Source organism: Hirundo rustica, chromosome 6 (assembly GCF_015227805.2).
Source record: "Hirundo rustica isolate bHirRus1 chromosome 6, bHirRus1.pri.v3, whole genome shotgun sequence".
Classification (NCBI taxonomy): Eukaryota; Metazoa; Chordata; class Aves; order Passeriformes; family Hirundinidae; genus Hirundo; species Hirundo rustica.
The window spans coordinates 20,579,541-20,604,951 of NC_053455.1; the positions used below are offsets into that span (position 1 = coordinate 20,579,541).

Genomic DNA, 25,411 nt, shown 5'->3' on the forward strand with positions numbered 1-25,411 from the left:
CTTCATTATACATTTTCATGTGGTCTGAGGATGGCAATATTCTAACCAGCTGTGAGGACAGATACTTACAGCAAAAAATTCACATCAAATGAATAGATTTTGTTGAGGCCTGGAAATACTTTGAGTCCAGTATTAAAAATACCGCTGAAAGAGAGGACAAACAGAAAGAACTACTGCATCACTGAACAACAACAAACAATGTATTTAAAGTGTTCAACAGGAAGGACGGTTATTGCATCCTATCTATTGTCAATCAATTCATTTATAATCAACTGTCCAAAACAGAAGGATGAAAAATATAAAAAATTTGAAATACCAGACTTATGATAAATTAAAGAATCTAAAAAATGAGAACACACACTAATAAGACAGCCAGGCAGATCTGCAAAGTGAAGCATCTTGTGAGGTTGATAGGAAAAAAATAATTGAAACTGTGGTTTATTTTAACTTGAGAGATTAAGGCTGCTTCAGTTAATAGTCTGAATCCTCTATCTTTCATTGAGGCTAAGAGCTGTTCATATAGATCTAAAAAGGGAAACTGTGTTAAAATGTGAAATTCTTAAAGCCCCTTCTTTATGAACTCTTGTAGAGTGAAAATAACTGTAGTTCTCAATTTTTAAAAGTATCTTCTGAAATTGAATTCTTGATACTTTCTTTTTTATTGCTTTCACATCTATAGAAAAAACCTGTACAAATCTTTCCTCCTTGCTGCTGCCCCCACCTCATACACATGGACACCTTTCTTCCAAATATTACTCAAAATCACAGAAGTTTCTTTAGAAAATCAAGAGAAATTTTCGGGATTTATTTCTGCCATAGAGGTCATATGAAATCAGGTGTCTGTGTGTGAGCTTTTCACATTTGGCTGACAGGTATGCTTTAAAACCCTCTGTAAGTGTCTAGTAAATACTAAAGTCATATGTATATCTGTTGTGTTGTGTATTTCCTACAAAAATAGAGTAAGACAGCACTTATCATAAGAAAAGAGCTAGCTGTGGAATTTTTCCAAGGAATATTAATGTATTCTAGATATTTAATGGATAAGACAAATGGGAAAACTACTGATGAATTTGTGAACACGTTTTCCTTTCTCACAAAAGTAGTAAGGGTTCCAACCCTTACCCTTGCTGACTTTCTGTCATTGGAATAAAGCAACAGGAAAAAACATGACAATTGGTTCCAAAATCAAATGCAAACTATCAAAACTGCTATAAAGGGTCATCTGTGAGTCATCATTTAAGTACCAATTTGTTACAGATACTAAATACTTACAGGTATTTCAAAAGTGGGAGGTTCTTAAAGGCATCTGGATCTATGTAATCCAAGTTTCTAAGATTTCGAATTTCACTGTAAAAAGGGAGGAACATTGTTAATTAATAACTTATCACAACAGAAATCAGCAATGTTAAAATGAAATTTCAGGGACCTAATTCCTGCAATAAGCTTTTTGTAACTGACCAGTACTAGCTCAAGACCAGAGCAATCTTACAATGATGCATTATCATCTGGATAGGTGCCATCCTGGGAACTGGCCTTTTGAAGCAAGGGGGTAAGAAGTACCTAAGATTCAATTATGCATCGTTTGTCTGCATGGTCCTAAAATCAAAACAAATACCCTGTGGTAATGGCTATTACTTTGAACATGGTGAGGGTTTTGTGTCTGCAAAAGGAGAAAAACAAAACATTCAGTATTTGTATATAATAATTCTATGAAATTACAACCATTTATAATTTTATGTGCAGTTTTTCTTCATACTTTCTTCATGTGTCTGACAGTATTTTGTGCTATTTTTTGTTGTGTCTTTTACAGAACTCATCAAGAGATGGCTCAGTCACTTAAATTAACTTTGTTCTGAGACTTGATATGGACACACCATTCACTACAGAGCCATGCCAGGCAGTATAGAGGATAGCATCTCTTTGCTGTATAATAAGGCAAGACATAACATAGACTTCATTCCTTTTATCTTCTGTCCACAGTTATATCTTTAAATACTTCTACTCGAGAGCCATCTTGGTCTGCAAATGGCTTTTTAGTCTGCACATGTTGAAAAACGAGCCTGACACTAATCACAGCTATGGCCATGATGGTGCTTTCTGTAGGTGTGTTTGTGGGGCTGCTGCCCCCCCAGCCACCACCATCACTGCCTGGAGTCATGACTCTTCCTCATTTTTCTGAAATGTTTGTCTCTTCCCTTAATACAATTCCCCTCAATATATCTCATTCCTCTGTTTTCTAGCAGATTTCTTTCTTTACTATCTATAACAACAGTCATGAGTCTGGCTGCACCAAGCAGACTCTGCCAAAATTCTTAGGATTGAGGTAGATTAAACAGACATACCAATTTTCATCTTTTATTAAAAAAGCCCTACCCCATCACATGCAGACTTTAATTTCTTGGACTCTTTACTGTTTCCAGAAGGATATGGATGGTTTTGCATGTTTGCTTCAATTTCTTTATCTTAAATCAGCTCTGGACACTGGTCTCATAACACTGCTGAAACAACTCTCAGCCTTTCTTAAAATAGAAATTATATAGAAAGAATGGTGCCAGGCTTCCTCCTGATACCAGCAGTCGAGCAATGGGTCTGAAGAAAACATTTCTAGCTACTTATAAAAAGAAATTTTGTAAAGATGACAGATTTAGATGGCATGGTGGTGCAGGTTATGTGGGTGATGTGCCAGCCTTAAGCCAGTCAAAGAAGTGCTGCTGCTGGACAGACACCTGATGGGCAGAAACCAGTAGTATTTCATTTAACATGGCCTAACTGTGCCAAGTAACCCATATAATATAAGAATCAGAAAACTGGGATTTATGATTACCTCTGCCTCTGGAATTGTTTTAATAGGATAAAATCAACCCAGTCAAGTTGTTTAAGAAATAGAAGTGGGAAAAGAGACAGAAGTTAGTAGATAAATCACTATGTAGACACTGGTACAAAGACTTTGACCTCTCCATATATTGTTTACTGAAAAAACAGTTCTGCCTCACCTTTCAAGTCATTAGTTTTCACCCTGCTTACTAAAACACTGCAGGGAAATGAGGATTTACCTTTTACTTGCATGTTAAACTGAAACTGAGCCATTAATTGCTACAGTACTGCTACTGTAGAGCTGCATTCAGCTATTCTTCACATCTGTTGCCTACTTTGAACTGTAGCTGTGTTTCTGTATTTAAAAGAAATCCTCTCAGTGTCAGTTTCTTGCTTCTCTCTGATTATTTCATTAGTTATGTAGCTATCACATTCCCAGCAGTGGAATTTGCTTCATAAACACTAACTGACTAGTTTTTTCCATCACTGACTGCTTTCAAAATGTTGGACTCGTGAGCTTCCTGGCCTGATACTCCTCTGTGGACCAAGCATATTCCAGGGAAAGAGAGTCTTCAGTTCAGCCTTTAGCCTGGAAATGGATAATGGAGTATTAAAGAGTCATCAGGTTTTGGTTTGTTGCTATTCATAGTAATCTGCGTAAATTATTTGGATGAGGGTACTGGAAATAAGATGGTACTAAAATTTAAAGAACAAAATAATGTAATGAGATACAATTTTGATTTATTAAGTAACTGGGCCATGAGAGGACATTTGCTGATTAAAAAAGGCAAATGAAAAACTAATTAATCTGGGAATAAAATATTTTAAACAGCCAGATGAGACAGCACAGTAATGAGAGAAAATCTTAAATAATGTGAAGGAATCAATATGATTCAACTAAACATTGGGAAAAGGTTTATATCCCTGCTGTTCATTTTTCTTGGACTGCTAATGTTGGGATTAAAAAAGAAGTATGCTTTAATATATACTATATTTATACTAGCATTTCATCCTACACTTTGTATTACAGCAGTGTCTTAAAGCCCAAAAGGAAGAAAAGGGCCATTGTGGAGCAGACAGCCAGGCTTAGAAGTGTCTAGTCAAAATAGACGAGAGAGGTGTAAAAATAAAAGGTGACAAGAGTGTTACACTTGAGAAAAATGAGGGTGGAAATACAATTTTCCCTACTTCTAGTCCCGTCAAATGTGCCTCCTGCCTTTGACTGGCCTGAATACGTGGCCTCTCATTTTATCTGGGTGGAAAAGAGAAAGATCTTGTGTGCTGTGGAAAAATGTAGGTAACACCAAGACGACCATGACACCCAGCTGAAGTGCAAAGAGTAGATTTATTCCATCATCTTGCTGGCTGGAGGACTAAAAAAAAAGCAAGTAGAAACATAGCCTGTTAGGCTCATATTAGCAGGGGCAAAGCACAGTGAGGCCTGAGTCCTGCCTTACATATCAAAGGGGGCCTGGAACATGTGCCAATCTTCACCAGGCTGTGTTTTACAATCTCCGCACTTCTTATCTCCTTTCCCCACTTATAAAGAGGCCCCAAGCCTATAAGAAGAATGCTTTAAAGTCTTTCATAGTTTTCTGTTATCTCGTGAGAAAAAAAATCACTTCTTTAGTAGACAGAGAACAACCAAAACAAACAAAAATACATTAATTCACTGACACTGTTTTCTAACATCTCCCCAGTGCAAGATTGGTCTCTGAATGAAAACAATTCTAATCCAATTTATTTTTCTCTCTTTTTGTCAATCTTCTCTTTTCCAACCCTTTCCTCCCCACAGATCTTAAAATTCATTTCCATTCATGAACTGTGCTGCTATCCTTGTTTTAAATACTCAAACATCATTAGTCTTAGAGTACTGGAAGGCATTCCTTCCTAAAATCACGGATTTAAAGGGTATCTATTGCTCCATTGATATTGGGGCCTATGAAGTTAAGCCCATAAGGTAGAAAGATATTTGAATAGTTCTGATCTCATCAATTAACAGGAAAAACTGCATTTCACAATTTCTTTTACAGTCGTAATACACTCAAAGGCACATAAATGTTATATGATCCTAATTTTCAAACTGTAATCAAAAGACCGCTGTGGTGTAAAGATTAATCCCAAAAGGTCCATAAAGATAGAAGAGCAAGTTGATTATGAGTAAATTAATTAAGTTTTCACTTTTATAAGTTATCTTCTATGAATTGGTGAGTTGAAACATTGAAACTCGTGAACTTAAAAAGTTACAGTTTATTGAAGAGCAGCTCTAGGAAAACTGTTAGTAGTTTAAGCTGCCTAAAATGCAGATAAAGCCAAAGAATATACTTAAAATGCCTAGTAAGGTAGTTCCAGATATCTAAGTGTCTATGAGATCTGACTTTAAATTACTTTTGAAATGCAACTTTGACACACTCTACAAATAGAACAATCACGACATACAGCAATGTTACAATTCTGAGTCCTGGGCGTTGAGTGCTTTTAAGATACAAGAAAATTTGAGAAAGTTAGTAGGCATTTTTGTTGACCATTGATGCAAAAAAGCAAAAGGTGCTATGAACAAACATTTCACTTGGCAGTCCTAACAAAAATTACTTAACGTGCAAAAAAAAAAAAAACCAAAAAAAACCTGCTACTCAGCCCCAGGCTAAGAGAGTTATTTGTGAAGTATATATAAAAGTATTCAAAGTTGCTTTACAAACTCTACTCTATTCTTGGAAGTACAGAAACCATTTGAAAACTGGCTTATTTGTGCTGTGGACACATGATGTTTGAAATTTTAGTTGTGGCACTCAGACTAGGAATTAAAAATGTACTAGATTCACAATCAAATAACTACCTGACTGACCAAGAACAGCAATTCACTTTTCCTTTTTAATGTCCCAAAAAAACGTTATCACATCAAGAATGGATGTGCAAAGAAAATCACTTGATGCTATAAAGATATGAGTCAAGACTTAGAAATATCTATGAACTTATGTTGAGTTGCAAAGCTATAACTACTTTCAAATCCAAGTAAATCTAAAAATGAAATTAATAGTAAGAACTATTCAAATATTAGGCTAATTAATTAAATGAGACATATGTTTGCCACCTAACTTTTCAGAAAGGTTAATATGCTACTTAAAATTCTATCTGAATTTGGTAATATTAAAAGAAGCACAAACATTTATTTACATATTTAAGTGGAATCTAGATTTTATTTACCAGGCACGTTTTTCACATCTGCCTTGCAATATTGATACCTTCTTGAGTCTGTTTAAGCTCAGAATTCAGAAATTGCAAATCTGGCTTTAGAGTAGCAATATAACCATGTTATACTGAGATACCTACTGAGGATATCCAGGTTAGCAATTGTGACATGTTTTAAATGAGCTTTTTTTTCATTCTCTTGTAATAACCCCTCTCTGCCTTCTGAGACTTACTTTGTCTGTAGCTAACTACCTTAACTTCTCTCACTTGTACATCTACTTCCATGTTTTATTCTCCCTCTGCAGCCAAACCATCCATGGTATTTCAGCTGCATGCACCTCTTTAAGCCTATGCACCACTGGCACCAGAAAACTGGCTTAGATTCCAAACAGTCAACTCCCTACCTCCAGACTTCAGATTTTAACAAGGATTTTTTGCACAGCACTTATCCCAGCTCTGAAATTCACTGCAGGTACACAGCATTCCCCCCGAGATCTCCTCAGTTTTCCCCTCTAGTTGCTTCTCTCTTCTTCCTGCAGCGCTGTACCCCATGGCCTGGCATCACAAGCTGTCCAAGAGAGGTGCAGCCCTGGCCCAGAGGATGGTGGGGCTGCTCTGGCCCTTGGCTCCGTCTCTCTGCAGAGCTGGAAGTGGGCTCCCACCAGCTCTCCAAATGATGTCACATATATGAGGGCAAGCCACTTGAACCATGACCTTTGGCCTTGTTCCCGAATGCTGAGAGGGCTTTTTATGTGATTGTATAAGAGGAGAATGCTTTACGAGTTAGGAGAAGAGAGCAGAGAAAGACCAGGGGAGGGTGAGCCAAGACACAGAGAAAGGAGGAGAAGAAAGAATGAATTTTTCTGAGGTTCTCTTTGCATGAATGTTTCCCTGAGAAACAGAGACCTAATTATGACAGGTTTTTATGTAGTGTAAGGTTACCAAGCTTCAGCTGTACTAGTAAGGCAACTACACAGAGACACTGATTGCTAATCAGACCCTTTCACAATTGCATTTACAAAAAATACATACTTAATTGTATGAGAGACACTGTTCTGAATCCGTAAACAGACATACTTAAAAAAGGTGAATACAAAAAGGGGAAACAAGAAACCGTTGTGAGACCAATTTAACACAACTGGGGAGAAAAAAAAAAAAAGGCAGAAGTTTGTTCTTTATTTATATCTTCATAGAGTGGAAATTTTGCCATTTATTATCAGCAAAATGAGATGTGGCTCATTAAAATACAGCAGGTGATCAGCATCCTTAGTTTGCAGAAGTTGCTCAGTACTTGAAAGGCATGGATGCATAAAAATATGACCTATGCTTAAAGAGCTGAGGTCTGGGAGGAACAGAAAGTCAGGACAGAGGCACATGAACCAAATAACGACTGAGAAAATGTGTTGCTGAAGATCAAGGCTGAAGTGCACTAACAAGCTTGGCAGACAGATCATGATGAACACAGGATGCCTATTCACATAATACTTGGCTTAAAGCAAAGCATTAGTTCCTCCCTTCCATAAACACTGAATTTTCTCTTAAGAAGTTTTTATGTCTAAAAACAAATTTTTTGTGAGTTTTGAGAATGAAACTGTGTGTATAAGTTTCAGTTAGGGTAAAGAGATTATTTACATAAAGTCGCACTTTATGAAAGTTTGAAGAAAAACAAGCTGTAAAAATAAAACTCTGTGAAATTACTTTTCCAAACTGTTAGGGTAATCTCAACCTCCTTTAAAATACTTTGTGATAATTTTAGCCTACTATTATTTTAGCAATATTACTTTAAAACACTATGTAAATTGAGAACATTAAATTAATGCATATCAAACTCAACAGTGATAGGTTTTGACAAATCAGGAGTTATGGAAACAATTCATAAAAATGATCAAACATATAAATTGCTTTATTTCACAGATTATATGCAACTGTCTAACTTGCCAGATGCCTGGATATTTCCTGATTAAATAATAAATGTGCCTTACTTCCAAACAAATTTTATAAACCTGGTAAGCACTTCTGAGTGGTAGAGGTGGCCCTTCTTTGTGGGCTATCTGCAAAGGCTTGGAGTTTTCCTATAACTTTTGTGAGCAGAGTTCTGGTGTTTTGTCTTGGGTAGTATTTTTTGCTCTTGTGCAGAAAAAAAAAAAAAAAATATATATATATATATATCTATATATCTATCTTGTATGTCTGTGTACAGTTTCTCTTTTGGCAGTGCTTTGCGAGAAATAAAAGGGGTCCCACACTACCATACCCTTGTATAGTGGAGCAGGAAACACTCCCTCCATGCCCTCCCCACAGCCTGTGCCAGAGGTGACATGAGAGTAGCTGCCTGTGAACTCTGCTGGCTCCTGCACAGACCTGCAGCTTCCCGGTCATGGACGACACATCCAGGTCTGGAGCTGGAGTGTGATAATGTGCTGATTTTGAAGATTTCTGGAGCATTTTATCTTTAATTTCTAATAAGGGGAACCACAAAAGAGGTACCGTATGAGGAATTTGTAGTGCATACTGGCAGATGCTTTATTCATTGCTGATAAAATGTGCTGCCAGTAAATGTTTCATTAAATGTTCATTTGTGTTAAACAAGAAATTTTAAAGATGCAACAACTGTGAAAGAGGAAGAGAGAACAAGGAAACAACAGGCTTGGAAGAAACATCAACATGATAGGGAATGGTATCAAAGCCAAAGGTAAGTACTTATATCACACCAAAGCCTTGCTGTGAAACTCAGGAATACTTCTGGAACATGTTGTTGGACTGAAGTAGATCTCAGGATTCTGCACTCTGCTTCCAGATATACCAGTCAGGTTCATGTTCTCTTAGAGGAGTCACTTACACTTTCCAGCATTAGTTTCTTTCTTTATCTTCATTAACAATAATTATATTTTTATCTTCTAACTTTGTTAGTCTTTCTGATTCACATGGTGTAAATTAAAAGGAAAAAAATCATAGAAAATACAGCAGTGTTAAATCATCATTTAATTTAATCTCTTTCTCTGAGTGAAGGTTAAATACACCTCTGGAATTTCAGATCATACAGACTTAAAGGCCTGCAGTGGTAGAGAAAATGTCTCCAGGAAAACAGTTCTACTGTTTATTTATACCAGCCATAGGAATACATTTCCTAGAGACTGACATGAGTCTTGTCTAATCTGCTTTAACATTATTATTACTTTTTCAAATATTAGTGTGAAAATGGGTGGTAGCTTTTACCTCTTGCAACAACCTTTAAAAATCAACCTGCCTCTGGCATGTTTTCTTTCTGGACACAGAAGACTTTTCTCTCTGATAATATTTTCTGGATCCATGATGACCAATCATGCTCTCCCATGGAACCTTTGCAAACAAAAATCTCTGAAATATGCCAAACTGTAATTCAGCTGAGCAGTGGCACATTTCCAGTGGCTTTACAGTGGCACATTTTCCAATCCCTCCTTTGGATCAATAATGGAAATGTGGAAGAGTATCAGATACAGGATGGAGCTCTCTTTAATACATTCCATTCTCATTTTGACAGGGTCCTGATGGATGACAAGAATTCTCTGGATGTGTCTTACCAGTTCTGCAACTGCCCTTAAAGCATCTCCTGGTGTGGATTGGTCAGAACATGAGAACAAAAAGGTGTAAAAAACCTTCCCAGAAGGCTTTTTCCATATTATTCTTGTTCCATTTAATAATCATATAAACATTCTTCCTTTTAATAGTGCACTTTCAGAATGATTACTTATTCTTCATGTCTCCAGCTGGTGCCATTTTGCTCTGTGCTTTGGTCCTTCTGATTTTATTTCTGATGCTTATATTACTGTTTTATACTTACCTGCTGTAAATTGACAGAAATAATTCTTAGCTGCCATTTAATTTCAACTTGACATCAAGCTTATGATGCAGTCCCACTAGTTTCTCACTACATTCACCTACATTTCTAAGGAAGGATACAGAAGAGTAAGGGAACAAAAAAGATGCATGGAAAACAAGCACAATAAAACAAGCTCAAAAAAGAGACTGACTCACTCCACATTATGGAGAAAGGAAATGAGAAAAGGAATATTTAGCTACATAGGAGACAGGAATTACAAACTACATCATGTATATTTTTTCCACACATTCCAAATTTATTTCATCACTGTATTCATTTATTTAATTACAGTACTTACATGTGAGTGACTTTGCTTAAACTGTTGAAGGAATGGGCCTCCAGACTCTGAAGTGTTTCATCTATAGAGATGTAACTAAACACCAGCAAACAGAAAAATAAGAGGTCTCAGACACTGGGAAGTCACAGCTAGTGCCCATCATGCCATTTCATTTGTTGTCTCATTATTTTTCTCATCCAGCTATGATGACACTTAGAAAGAGCCTGAGAGTGCAAGATTTAAATCAGGTCAACACCTGGCAGCAGCCATAAGGACCTCTCCCAGCCCTTATATTCTTGCTTCTCCCTCTCTCCACCTTTCTTTGCTCTTTTCCAACCTCAACATCCCCTGTATTGCTGCCCACCAGCTGCCCCTGTTGTCCTCTGCTGCTGATGGAGAGCAGCTTGGTGACACGTGGGGCACTTCAGGAGAGCAGAACCAGGAGCAGGTAAGGCAATGGAAACTGGGTTGAGGCTGTGCTGTGTCAGCTGGCCCTGGGGAGCCCAGGAGGTGCAGACACATGCGAGGTGTGGGGAGCTGTGTGGTGGCACTGGCTGTGGGACAGCAGTGTGCACAGGGTGGGAAAGGCACTGTGGTGCACAGGGGGATCGTGCCTTACATGGGGCTGTGGGCAGAGAGCACTGTGGGGGGCTCCCCTGTGTGGAGGAAACTCTTTGAGGAGCTACAAACTGGGTGTTTGTGAATGTGACCCCAAAGCATCCTCCTAAACCCAGAAAAAATGTTCATTATCCTCAACCTTAAAAATACAGAATGTTCAATAAGTCCTTAAGTCAGCAGAAAATACCAGCTGAAGTCCTTTAAACAAAATTTAGTGTATTTGCATTATTAACAGTGCAAACTAGAAATATCTCTTGTATTTGAATATCCTATAAAACTTTTTTTATTCAGTAATGCCTTTCTGACAGAAATTATCTTTGCAATTAAGCACATAATTAAAATGTTTTTTCTTTAATTCATGTGGAAAAGCAGCACAGGGAAAAATTTCAATTTCTGGCTATCAAGAGTACATAGACATGCATTCATTTAAGAGAAATTGTAGCTTTAAAATTTTTGTTTAAACAAGGTTCATAGGACAACAACTAAATTTTCTATTCAGTACAGATAAAAACCCCCATGTTTATTTGTGGAAATCTTGTAGACACCCTATATCAAAATGAACTGCCATATTTTGAACAGTATACACAGTATATATTCCCCTGTTGAAACTTCAGGATGTTTTCTAGATGAATTTGTAAAACCAGGAATGGTCTGGTAATTTTCATTGCACAGTTTTCATTGCACGGAAATTATGGGCTGGGAGAGGCAAATGAGACATGTGGTACATCAGAGGCCAAGACATACACATAAAAGTTGTAGTTAAAGCACAGATACTGATTCCCTAACCTGAAATTTACATCAAGAAGGTGGGAGTTCATGTTTTGTGGTTGTAGTAACACTTTAAGAAATATCCAGATGGGCACTGATGCTATTCAAATGTAAACTGCCAGTTGGAACTTTTGGAGGCAAAGAAGGGCTGATACCCTTTTATATTGAATCAAACTCTGTTCTAAACTAAATTTATCCTTTTTATATATCGTACTATACACCATGTGAGGGATATTCCTCCGTCTCCAAAAATTCCCCAAACAATACACCATCTATCTGATTAAACTGAGATGCTAAATGAAGCTGCAGATACCCAAGAACAATTAGTTATAAGAATTTTAGGAAGTCTTTATTTCAATATATCTGGATGAAACTATAAAATATAATAGGCAGACCATGTTCCCCCCAAAGTAATTTTTGATGAATTCTTAAATGGTAATTCTCAGATATTCAGTCAAATCTCATATAGAATTGAGACTTGCAAGGAACATCAAGGCCAAAAAGAAGAATTCCTATGGCTGCATTAGTAATGAAAAGCTGAACAAGAAAAAAGTGGGCCTGTTCCTGAATGAGGTGGCTTATTTATTTAACAGTGGCCACAGATAAAGCTGAGCACCACGCATTCTGGCTGGATTATATGAGCAGATTGTGGACTAGAGAAATTCACTGCATCAGACAGACATGCACAGGATCACAGATCATGGGCCAGCGACAAAGAATAAACAAATGTGGGACAACTTTTTGTCAAGACTTCTGACGTCAACGAGCAGTACGGTGTAAGGGCAGCTGTTGAGGAATCCATTCAGGGCAGGTAGCTCGGTTTGCAGCTGCAGTGTGAGCTGCAGGATGAGCTCTGGTTGGCAGGAGCCCGAGGCAAGGGGCCGGGAACTGCCGATGCTTTGTATAACAAAGGGCACAGGGACCTGTGGCACAGGTGAGAGACACAATGGGAGCCAAGGACCCCAGAGTTAAGTGCGAACACACTGTGAGGGTATAAAAGCCCAGGGATTCCTTTGTTCGGGGTCTCTCCTTGGAGGCACCAAACTCTGGCTATTTTGTTATTTAGTTATTGAATCAAGATTAAACTACTGAAGGATCTGGACATCTGAGACTTTGCTACAGGAAATGTGGGGTCGAGCTGGTAATGGTGCCAATGTGACTCTCAGAGTGGCTCCTAGGTGGTCGGACAGGCAAGTTTCCTTAACGTAGCCACCTTCAACGGGACAAATGTAGACACAGCTGGTTCTGCTTTTGTGGACCATATCCATGCATATGTTTGCACACAAAGGAAGGGACACAATGAAAGTCTCTCTCACATCACACAAATATTAATGTTTTGGTGAAAGTCCATCTCTAGTCTAGAAATGCCCTTGGTCTCCAATGAGAGTGCTACAAACCATGCTGGCAGTTTAGCAAAATTTTTTAGCCAGGACCGGCAATTGAATATGTTAATTTGCTATGAGTAAAATAATTTTCTGCAATTTGCAAACAACAACAAAAAAAATTTTATAGCTTTATCACATTAAAAGGATAGCTTTATCCTTCATTAAAGGAGGAGTGGTCTTGTTCACAAATGCACAGAATACCTTCCTATAACTGGTTCAGGTTATAAACAATAGAATTATTACCCTCAGTTCTAAACTGTAAGTGGTGAGGTAGCAAAGGTACACAAATATTTTCATTTCATAGGTTTTTATACACAAAGACAGAATTTTGGAGAAGGAGAGTATTTTTAAACAAAAATTTAAAAGAACAGTATCAGAAACCAAACAGAACTTACATCCTAGAGATGTTGGGGAGATTGGAAAAAGCGTCACTTGGAATTTTTCTTAGATGAGTCTCCAAAAACCTCCTAGAGAAACAAAAGTTTGGAGATTAATATCCTTTGGTAAGTACAATTCAACATTAAAAAGTCCTACACAGCTTCATCTTTGCTCCAATATTTTTGTTCTTATCTTGCCTTTTCTCCGTGTTGCCATCTTTGCCTCATTTCTACTCCTGTTTCATTATGTGGCTTGTTTTGTTTGGTGTGCTCCATCAGTCTAAATTGCAGCTTTCTGCATCATCCCTCCCAAGAACTCAGCAGTCAATGGTGATGATGAACCTTCCAAAACTCCAGAGCATGACCAGCAAAACAATTTTCCGATTGAAGTTAATGAATGTTTATTTGAATCATTTCAGGCTCCACAAAGATATCCCATCCCTCATTTTGAGCAAGAAATTCAGGTATGTCAGCCAAAATGGAATTAGTGTAATTGCATACTACCTCCACAAAATTCTCCATTTTCTTTGTAATAAATATTACATTCTTCCTCCCCAGACATTTGATGCAGGGGTGGCATGTACCTTACCCATCTGCAGGATATTTCAGAAAACCCCACAATATTTAAGGGAAATACTTATCAACAGCCAAGTTCTTAACAGAATCAATCTCCAGCAGACTCACTCCTCTAAATAAGAAAGGAGGAAATGCTTTTGAAAAAATTTGAAAATTTTTGATATCTGTTAAACTTACAACCTGTTGTTGTTAATCTTTGGTTTTCCAATACAGTTTGGGAATACACTTACAGAATATCTAGTCAATGAATAGTTGGAATAATAATCAAGAACAAATGATAAATTTTTCCCTGGATGATATTTAACAACAGTTAAAGAAAATAGAAATAAACAAATTAGGATTATTTCCTGATTCTGCTTTGTTTCATAATGTCAAGTATCTGATTACTATAATTGTATTTGATTTACATAGCCAAATATATTATCATCTTGAGATTTATCGAGCTTCTTGCATACAAGAAATAAAACTGTAGAAATAGAGTTTAATAATAATATATGTAGAAATTCTTTAAGATTTTGTCTCAAATTTAAGTATAAATTAAGAGAATGTACATTCCTATAATCCCAAAGGGTGAATCTACTTCCCCAGTCTACCTTCCCTACTCCATATACTTGTTACAAGAATGGGTAAAGACTTCTGCTTTTCCAACAGCAGGTTGATGTTTCTCCTGACCTCAATACACCTGGCTCCAAACAAGCCCCCAGCCACAGGAATGTCAATTGGTCCAGCGGTTACATCCATATAGATGTTATTTTAATAACCATAGCACTGTTAGTAATATTACTTCAGTAAGATACTAAGGTAAGTAAATATATATTTTACGTAGTTACTTCTTCATTTTAAAAGAATTTTTAAATGCACATCTACAAAACACAATAAGTAAAACTATACCACACAAAGAATTTCAGATTGAAATTATATGATTTGTAATTTGAATCATGTCAACAAAAGCTTCATGTATTTTAATGAACTATTCTCCACCAATACAAGGGGAAAAAAATTACCATATGTCAATATGAAACAGAGCTTGTCAATTTGAGACAAAGTAAAAAATTTTGCATCCTAACTTCATTTTTCTGAGAAAATTATAACAAGCAACGACCTTATAGCTTTTATATAGGAGATATAAACATGACAACAAAGTGATGGCTAGGTAAACAGCTATTGACACATTAGTTTCTAGGTTTTTATCTCCAATTAATCTCAACACAAACAAAAATATATTTTTAAAACTATTTTGAAATAAATGCATCGTAGTCTTAGTGGTGCAAAAATAGCTATAAAAAGGCATTTCACATAGTGAAATTAATGCTGAGCTTACCAGAAGCTGATTACCACCTAGTGTCCAGTGCTAGTATTACCAGTGTGGTAGGAATAAGGGAAAGCTTCACATAGCGGAGGAACTCTGAAAGTAGAGAATCGCTTCTGAATATGCAAGACTACCTAGCTGCTTTCCTACAACTAGAAGTCCAACAGAATAACATAAAGTGGCCTAAAAAGTGGCCCAGCCCTAAGAAATTAAGGAAATATTATATTATTTCAAAGTGAAATTGTACAGGTCAGTGTTTGGGACAAGTAGTTACTGAAAGTAAGTTCTTCCTGCTAATGTATCCTCTTTGTACAAACTGAGGTACAGATGGACACTGTCAGGCTGACAGGCAAGAATTTAGGTTGGTTACTTGCTAATTTATAGCAAACAGAAAACACCAATCCATAATGTTGGAGCTTATCCTTGCTCAATTTGTGATCACCCAGTGCTTCTGACTGGATTTGAATACTAAAAAGACTTTACATGAAGGAATGATCCCATCCTCAGTCAGTTTTCAGATGACACGGAGATGAGCAGGAATGTTGATCTGCTGGAGGGTAGGAAGGCTCTATAGAGGGTCCTGTACAGGCTGGAATGATGGGCCAAGGCAACTGCATGACATCCAACAAAGCAAAGCGCCAGCTTGTTGTGTCCCCTCCCTGCTCCTTGTGCACCTCCAGTCTGGTGGGGTAGTACGAGAAGCAGAAAAGGCTGTGGCTCTCTAAGTACTGCCCAACAATAACTACTACATCCCTGGATTACCAACTCTTTTTCTAGCACAAATACAAATTCAATCCAATCCATAGCACCGTACTTTGTACTGTGAAGGAAATTAACTCTATTCCAGCCAAAATCAGGTCACTTTTCTGCAACTTTTTTTTTTTTTTTTTTTCCTTTCATTTGCACCTTGGCCTCTTAAGTCCGTTGCCTGGCAGCACAGCCTGAGGAAATGGAGCATTACCTGGAGTAGAGGATAGACCAAAGATGCACTGAAGTGTACTGGACATACAGCAGTCTATGGGACCAGATGTGTTGCACCTAAGGGCAATGATATCATTCCGAGGCTACCCTATAATCTTTGAAATATCGTGGTGATGAAGGGAGGTTATATCTGAAAAAGAAAAGCAGCATGCACATCTTCTAGTGAGGCAAAAAGGAGGATCTGAGGAAAAACACAGGCTAGTGACTGCTGTGTAGTTACTTTTTGTCTGCAAGCAATTTTATACATTTGAATGTCCTTTTGTAGGTGCTATGTACATAATCAAAGGAAAAAAAAATCCTATATTTTCATCTATATTTCTATCTTAATAATTCCTAACATTCAGTTTGACTTTTTGACCTCTGCCAAGCAGCTGGCAGCAATTACGGGCACTTAGTTGTTCTCTGATTAAACACAATAGCAGCCAGCAATTGTAACCTGTTCTTACTCTCTCATTGTAGGAAGTGAGCCTCTTCAGACTGCTCTTTCCTGAAACTTCATGGTCCTCTTTGAACTTTCTTTGCAGCAATTTATAGGCTTTTAGTTCAATATTTCAGAAACACGCTCTTCTCTATTGTAGTTAGAGTACATTTTGTTGCAGGCCATCAGAAAAGCTTCAATTTCAGGCTAAAAGCAGTAACTACTGGTTTTAGGTCAAAATCAAAATTTAGTTTAAAAGTAATGAAATAGGTACATCTGTGATCACAATAAGAGAAAATATATGAGGCTGTAGTATTTTAATATGGCAATTGGGTGAAGTCCCAGGTGACTGGAAAAGGGGAAACACTGTACCCATCTTTTAAAAGGGTAGAAAGGAGGACTGTGGTAACTATTAACCTGACAATCTCATCACTGTTTCTGGGAAGATCCACCAAGAGGCTATGCTAAGGCATATGGAAACCAGGAAAGCAATTTGAGACAGTCAGAACAGCTTCACTGAGGGCATGTCCTGTCTGACCAACCCAGGGGCCTTCTCTGGAGTGACTACATCAAGGGACAAGGGAAGGGCTACAGCTGTCATTTATCTGGCCTTCTATAAGGCTTTTGACACAGTGCCCCACAACATCCTTCTCTCTAAATTGGAGAGAGATGGATTTGATGGGTGAGATAGATAAGAAATTGGCTGAATGGTCACATTCAGAGTGTTGTGGTCAATGGCTCAGTGTTCAGATTGAGAAAGTGAAAAGTGTTGTGCCCAGTAGTGTGCAAATACATGAGTCTTGTGCCCAGCAGAGAATGATATCTTCATCGATTAGATAAACAGTTGGGTCAAGTGAACCTTCAACAAATTTGTTGATGACACAAAGCTTAGTGGTAGAGTTGATACACCTGAAGGACGGAATGTCACCCAGAAAGACCTGGACAAGCTCAAGATATAGGCCCATGGAAATCTTGTGTAGTTCAATAAGATCAAATGCAAGGTGCTGCACCTGGGTTAGGACAACACCCAGTATCACCACAGCCTGGGGATGAACAGATGGGAGTAGCCCTGCTAGGAAGGTCTTGGGGGTGCGGGTAGATGAGAAGCTGGGCATGAGCCAGCAATGTCCACTTGGAGCCTGGAGAGCCAATCATATCCTGGGTTGCATCCAAAGCAGTGTGGGCGGCAGGGCAAGGGAGGGAATTCTGCCCCTCTGCTCTGGTGAGACCCCACCTGGAGTACCGCATCCAGCTCTGGAGTACTAACCACAGGACGGATGTGGACCTGCTGGTGTGGGCTCAGTGGAGGGCCATGAAGATGATCAGAGAGCTGGAACTCCTTTCTCTGAGGAAGCATTGAGAAAGCTGGGTTTTTTCGGCCTGCAGAAGAGAAGGCACCAGAGACACGTTATTGCAGCCTTCCAGTATTTAAAGGGGGTATCGTGGTACCTCACTCCCAGGGTCAAATCTTGGCTAGCTCCAGACCCCGGTGCATTACCCCGATAATGGACAGAAGGTAAAAGACAGAGGCACTCCTTTTCTTCCTCAGGACCACGGTCCGACAGGTTTACAGTAGAACCCAAACTCCAGGAGGAACAGAAAGAGAGAGAAAATCTCATGGTGGGGATTTTTAAACCTGGGGGGAAAGGGGCAAGCAGAGGATCCACAGCCAAGGGGAAACAACCTAGAAGGGGGGGCATAGGGAGGGACAGACCAGAGGATACCAACACCAGAACCTAGAGGCGGTATAGAACATACCATGTGCAAAATATAATAAAACTATTTTTGTGTGCAAGTAAGATAAACTACCCAGTGCAATATAATAACAAAAAATGAACTAACTATTTAGTGCAGTACAACAAGAGGGCTGCTAACAGAGTTGGGGACACACTTTTTAGTAGTCCCCGTTGCAATAAGGCAGGGTATTATGATTCTAAACTAAAAGATGGTCATTACAGACCAGATGTAAAGAAGACATTTTTTCAATGACCATGGTGAAACCCAGGCACAAATTGCTCATCAAGGTGGTAGATAAATCATCTCTGGAAGCATTCAAGGTCAGATTGGATGGTACCCTGACCAACTAGTTGAAGATGTCCCTGCTCCTTTGAGAGGCAGTTGGACTGGATGATCTTCAAACTATTGTATGAACCTATGCTAAATTATAATATTCTGTTTCATTTTAATTACCTTTACAGGCTTTTCACCCTCAATATTTATGTATCTACTTATTTGTGAGAAAAAAAAATAGCTGCTTTTCATGTTGTGTGAGCCAGTCTTTCTTCGCAAAGAGTGCCATTTAAATTGCCTTTTACTTTAGGTCCATACAGACCACATTCACTGGCTGGAGTTCAAGAGAGAATTAATCTTCTTTTAGTATGTGTCAACAGCTCATTGCCTACATTTAGGCTTAAATTGTACTGTTTCATGTAGCTGCTCTCATTGCTTCAACTTGAGTCCATAGCATTGCACTTTGCAAAATCCTGAGTATCATTTCCCATTGACTTGGGTAAGGTATCAGGGCACGGACTGGATTGCACAATCTTGAATAGAATAGAATAGAATAGAATAGAATAGAATAGAATAGAATAGAATAGAATATAAGCTCTTGACATAAAATGGCCTTTTGCAGATGGCTCTCATTTTTGAGTAAAACAAGTTACTTTTTCTACTCTCTAAATTTTGGCTACCACATAGTAGCCACCTAAGTGTGGTTAACAAGCTGCTACGCTCTTAGCAGCTTCACAATATATATTGCTAAATTTTTTTTGAGACTCTTTAATGTATATTCTGTGAACATGAGGATATGTAAGAGCTGAGTCCAGCAGAACACAAAAACATGTTTAAAGTTGAGGGTTTGAGGAACTGAGATTGTATCTCATTTTCCTTATTCCTGTTTTGGAAGATTAGCATTTCACAGTAGTCTCTCTGAACTGCATGTGGGAAGGTTCAGTCACACCTGGTGATGAAGGCAGATCATTTAGACATCTTTAAAACACTTCCTGAGACAGTCCAGTTTTCAAAATATAATCACCTTTTATAGACTGTTTTGAGGTTCTGTAAACCCATGTTAAGGAAATCATCAAACATTTCTTGATTTTGCAAATATATAAACAGACTGTATGAGTCAGACTCATGAAAAGTTGCCTTCTTAACTGATACTAGCTATAAAAAAAACCCCAAAACACAACTGTAAATTATTCCTTAGTAGTCACATGGATTATTTTTTTTTTTTTTTTTTTTAAGTTAGGCTTTTTCTTTCCTTTCACAGATGTATCAATAAGCTCTGTTTTCCAATTCAAGAGGAGGCTGTTGTGTGCTTCTGAAGTGTAATGGGTTGGAAATGTTATGTCAAAAGAAAACACTGTAATGAAAACTGACTATAGTAGCAATTCAAGATGCAGTGTAGTGTAACAGAGAATCAGTCTGTTAAACCACTATTGAAATCAACTCGAGTTTTTTAACTCCGGTATAAATGACTCTTTTGCTACTATGATGATCAAAACTCATCATCTTCTCAAACAAGAAAATTACACAAATTAATTACTATGGCCTCGTTACCAGTGTCTTCTGCAAAAATGTGTGGTATGCTCATTGAGGTTAATCTCTTCACAGCATTTACAAATGAACTATTTGCAGTCATTCTGCTTTCTGTTGAACAAGATATTTGTGTAGTTAAAAAATGCTGAAGTAACGCTTGTTTCTACTAGTAATGGCAACAGCTTTTTGGTTTGTGTTTGTACAGTTCCTAGCACTTGGTGTGTTTCTGTGCCATGACACAGGAAATTTAAATGTTCCAAATGTACAAGAAATGTTATGATACAATAATTGATAAGGAATGAAAAAAATATTGTATTCAATGTTCGCAAGATATTATTTTGGTCTCTAGTAGTTTCTCTGTTCCCTTAGTTTCTCATTCTTGTTCTTCATCTGCTCACTTTGAGTTGGGCTGTGTATGTACAGTAAAGGAATGCACAGTTTGAAAGTTCCTTTAAGAACCCTTACAACAGTGCTTCAACTTACTGTTAGGATTATGAACAAATCCTTTCACTTTAACATTTCACTTTAACTGAGATGATAACACATACTGATTTTTCAACATAGTGTATTGGACCTACTGTATGTCAAATGCAGGACTGCTGTATGTTAACAGCAGGATTATAGAAGCAATACCATACCTTTCTAAGCAAAATATGTAGGTAAATATAATAACAAGCATCAGAATTGACAAGAAAGTATAGTTTTATGTAAAATATAGGTTTTAGTAAATATTTTATGTTGCAGCTATATACATAGAGTTGTTTAAATCATTACGTGAAAGACAATTGATAAAACAATTTCATGGATTTGGTAAATATAGTGGTGTTTGGTTAAAAAATGCATTATTTTAAGAAGGTTCAAATCTGGCTTTGTCTTCAGAAACAGTCTTTTACAAATGAGAATAAATATTTTTTTGAAAATTAATTAATTGCAACTAAAACATTATTTTGAAATGCGTAGCCATTCTATATTACTTACAGAATATACAGAATATATGGGCATTAATCAAAAGGCAGTATCCTACCTATGGCAAATATACTAGAGCAAATGTAGAACTGTAGCTTAATACTTAATGTAAAGAGCATATTCTTAAAGACTGTACTGGTTTTGTGTCTATTTATATATCAGTTCCACTGTCCTTGCCTAACATCCTCTTGTTGAATTGCAATCAAATTTGATTATGATGATATGAAAATAGCACCTGGGTACAGGATAGAAACCTTATTAACAGAAGGGAAGGGAAGGGAAGGGAAGGGAAGGGAAGGGAAGGGAAGGGAAGGGAAGGGAAGGGAAGGGAAGGGAAGGGAAGGGAAGGGAAGGGAAGGGAAGGGAAGGGAAGGGAAGGGAAGGGAAGGGAAGGGAAGGGAAGGGAAGGGAAGGGAGAGGTTAAGTGTCCTTAGTAAGTGAATGCAGGAGATGTAATGCGCACTGAAGAAGAAGCAAAACTTTATTAGTTTTATTGTCAAAAGAAAATTTAAAGCATAGATTAAAAAGAAATAGATTTATACAATGAAAATAATTGGGAAGTGCATTGAGGTGATGTTGGGATAGTGATACCATCTGAAGGGTCATCATAATGATGCCAAGAAGCGTATTACAATAATTCAATAATTATGATGCAATTAAATTTTTGGAAAATTGTTCCATGTTGTTTTGGTGATCTGTATCTGTAGGTAAACTAAAAAAAGGCTTATACTGTAAAAAGGACACCTCCAAGATCAACAACTCTGCATTCAGGCATTCTGGATAAGCACCTGCATTAACTATATTTGGATAAATACCAATTTAAAACAAACACAATTTTCTGCCTTAAGTTCATGTCACATTTCCACTAAAGAGTTAGAAATAAACATTTATCAGAATTTCTTATGAGTATTTCTTCAAAAAAAGTTTGCCCCATTCTCTTAAAGTAGGGTAGGGAAATGAGAACAGTTCTGACTGAATAATCAGAATGAAACTTTAATTGGAGTTTCAAGATCCTCTGCACTGAAAAGAGCTCATCATCTCCAAAAGCTGGCAAAGTGATCTTAGAATCACCAGTCTCTTAGTCCTACAAACCCTACAAAACTGAATAGCCACACAAAAAAGTTTTTAAATTGGCAATCTTGAGGTTCACACGTTACCACAAAGAAGCAGAATTACTTTGCTTACAGTAACAAACTTACTGCATTTAGGGAAAATTGTAAAGTTTCAACAAAAAATGTGCAGATATGTACAGCTACATATTTCACCTCAAAGTGTTTATTTGTTCTTAAGGTCAACAGAAACCAATTATTTTGGAATCTTTTGTCTTTGATCAGAACTGCTGCCTATTGTACAACAAAAGGATGAAAACATGACAGAATCAGGGGCACACACTTTGCAATCTCTAACAAAATTCTGTGTGTTGTTCTAACTGCCATGTGCAAATAATCCAGTGCGAAACATCTGAAAGAACTTTGAAGAAAAAACGCATATAGGCAACTGTTATGACTCCCATTTAACATATGTAGGGAAAGAAATACTAAGAAATTTGTAGAGATCAAGGGACTACAGAATTAGGCACAGTCCACCCTACTTCAGCAATTCAAATAAGAAAACAGAAGTAAAATAAGCACACTTTATCCAAAGAGAAAACTTCAAAGTTTCTGAAGTTTAAAAAATGTGATTTTTTTTTTTTTGTATTTGATTGGGTTGTGTTTTGTTTGTTTGTTTGTTTGTGGGAGTTGTGTGTGAAAAGAGCTCTATTTTCCTTATTTCCTCAGATAATTCTCCCATTTGCTTTCAAATAAAAGACTATGCAGCACATGTTCTACCGCTTCTGCCATACACTATAAAATCACTACTGTCATTACCTGGAATATTTTCTTGATATGGTAGGGAGTATATGTCTTGAGAAGTTTGCAATGGTCACTCTAATAGGTGCACGTGATTAAATTTCACCCCAAATAAACAGAAAAATATCTCTCACTTGTTTTTGTTAAATACTTTTCCCATGGAAATAAGATCTTCACGGGGTGTTTTTCTCTTTTCAAAACAATGGCTTATTATTTTACAGGCCCCATTACTACAGGTCTTTAAAACTAGAATTCCAGTGGCCCAAGTGCTTTATTTGTGGAGCTGTGTGTAGAGGTACTTCTCAGCCATCTCACCAGCATATTTCAAGGAAAGTATCAAATTTCATTATATGATCTCATTGTTACTATTAACTATTTTGAATGCCTGTACAAAGGCATTTTCTCCTATAAACTGAAACTGCTATATTTTCTAACTTGTCATGGTAGATTTCAAAGAACATACTACTTGGTACATGTTTTAACATTACTGCAATTTCAATCTAAATAAATGGTGCATATAAAAGTATAATAACAAAAATTTTGTATAATTTAAAATCTTATTAACTGAAATTCTGCAGTCTAACCATCCAAAAAATTAAAGGCAAGCAAAAAATAATGGCAATAACACAAGTATTTTTTTCTTTCTTCCTAGGCAAGTGACCAATTTAAGCTTTCACTTTCAGTGTCAAAAATCTGAGAAGTATTCAAATAAGTTCAAATAATTTAATGGTTCTTATTTATATAAAGTCCTGAGAATCATTATCAATACACAAACCAATCAATCTGTTACTGTTTTACCTTGAAATTAAATCAACTGAGTTTGACTAAATTTACACTATCAGAAAGTAATCTATATTTACAAATGAACCTTCTCATATAAAACTTTTGTACCTCAAGAAACAAAGTAAAAGCCAGGAGTGATTCATCTGCTCAGTTTTAGCTGACAGGTGCCATTTCAGTCTCACTAGAGTATTTAACTGACAGATATGACAAAAGATGCTCATCTGGATTGGCAGCAGGAAGCCAGACAAGATCTACTGTGCTTGTAATGTGCCAAACAGGCTGAGGTACCTGAATTACTCTATCACTTGGGCAAGCTCTAAATTTGCTGCTTTATCCCGTACTCCACATTTTCATCTGAAGTATTCTGTCTCCTGGACAGTATACTTGGATTCTCAATTCCCATTGATTTTTTTTTTTTTTTTTTTTCCTTTTTCCCCCTCTCCTCCTGGCTTTGACAAAGAAGCTGAAAATGCACAGAGGATTTTGTGGAACTCTTTGAGAGGTGACGCATCCAATTCCTATTAGTTTTTAATCACAAAATTGTGTTCGATCTATCTTTCCTTCCCCTCACCCCCTAAGCACTTGCCACATAGAATCCAGCCTACTGCTCACTTTGCCCACAAACAGCCCAGTTACTTATTTTCCCATATTTTACACAAAACTCTTAAGATCCACCGGACCATTTCTTCATAGCTCTTTAAGGTTTGAGAGCCACTTTTCCCGCCTCCTCCTGCCACAGGCAGAGTCTGCACACTGCCGCTCCCGCTATCCCGTACCGCCCAGGTAATCGGCAGCACTTCTCCGCTCTCATCACTTCCTCATCTCATAGGACATTAGCTCAGAGCATCTCTTGCCCACAAAGTATGAATACTCACAGCTGGCTTCCCTAAACCACCCCAACGTACTCACAGGGTCTGGGTGTCCTCCGGAAGGCTGGGGATAAAGTAGATGTCCCTGCAAGTGATTTTGTAGTCCTCCCAGTCAGAGCACTCGCAGAAGGCTGAAGGACACCTCTCTGTACCCTGGCTGCACAGCACCAGCACCAGCAGCAGCTGGAAGGCTACCGTGAGGCACAGCATCTTCCACTGTTCGCCCCCGCTCTGCCTCTCTCTTCTGCGAGGAGACGAGGAGATCCCAGAGCTGCAGAGGCAGACCACGCTGCCCCGCCGGGGGAAGCTGCCGGGGAAAGGCGGCACCCGTGCTGTACAACGCCGCCTCCTCACTAAGCGGGGTCAGCAAAGGTCTCAGCAAGCCCTGCGCGCCCTCGCCATCGGGGAGGGTCCCTCTCCTCGCCCCGGCCCCGCGCCCATCCCGCCGGCCATCCTGGACCTGGCCCCCAGTTCCTCCGCACCCCTCCAGCACGGTCCCCCCGGGCCCGTCGCCCGGCAGAGCCCGCTCCCCGGCTCCCACGGCGGCAGCGCCGGTCCCGGGACCCCGCCTCCCCCCGCTTGCAGCGGGCGGCTGGGACTGCGCGGGGCGAGCGGGCTCTCTGCCCTACCCAACCCAACCCACTTTTATTTCTACTTCAGTGATACTTTTTATGTTTCACTGTGTATGGACAAAGCAAAGGAAAAACAGATTTACTGGTGGGAAGATAATAGTCCCGAGATTGGAGTAATTTCAGTAGGTTATCATATAGATTAATCAAATACTCACTCGTCTGCTGTACTTACCTTAACTAATAGGGTAACCTGCATTAGC

General features: G+C 38.1%; 1 protein-coding gene across 1 annotated transcript in view; it reads right to left on the bottom strand.

Moving 5' to 3' along the window:
- TSHR (thyroid stimulating hormone receptor) overlaps positions 1-24,885 on the bottom strand; it is a 46,187-nt gene extending 21,302 nt beyond the window's left edge. The window contains exons 1-5 of the mRNA XM_040067335.2: positions 24,620-24,885; positions 13,306-13,377; positions 10,161-10,235; positions 1,273-1,347; positions 70-144 (exon numbers count right to left, since the gene is read on the bottom strand). Coding sequence (XP_039923269.1) covers positions 70-144; positions 1,273-1,347; positions 10,161-10,235; positions 13,306-13,377; positions 24,620-24,789 — 467 coding nt within the window. The 5' untranslated portion in view covers positions 24,790-24,885. The remainder of the gene's footprint in view (positions 1-69; positions 145-1,272; positions 1,348-10,160; positions 10,236-13,305; positions 13,378-24,619) is intronic.
- Positions 24,886-25,411: the final 526 nt, after the last annotated feature.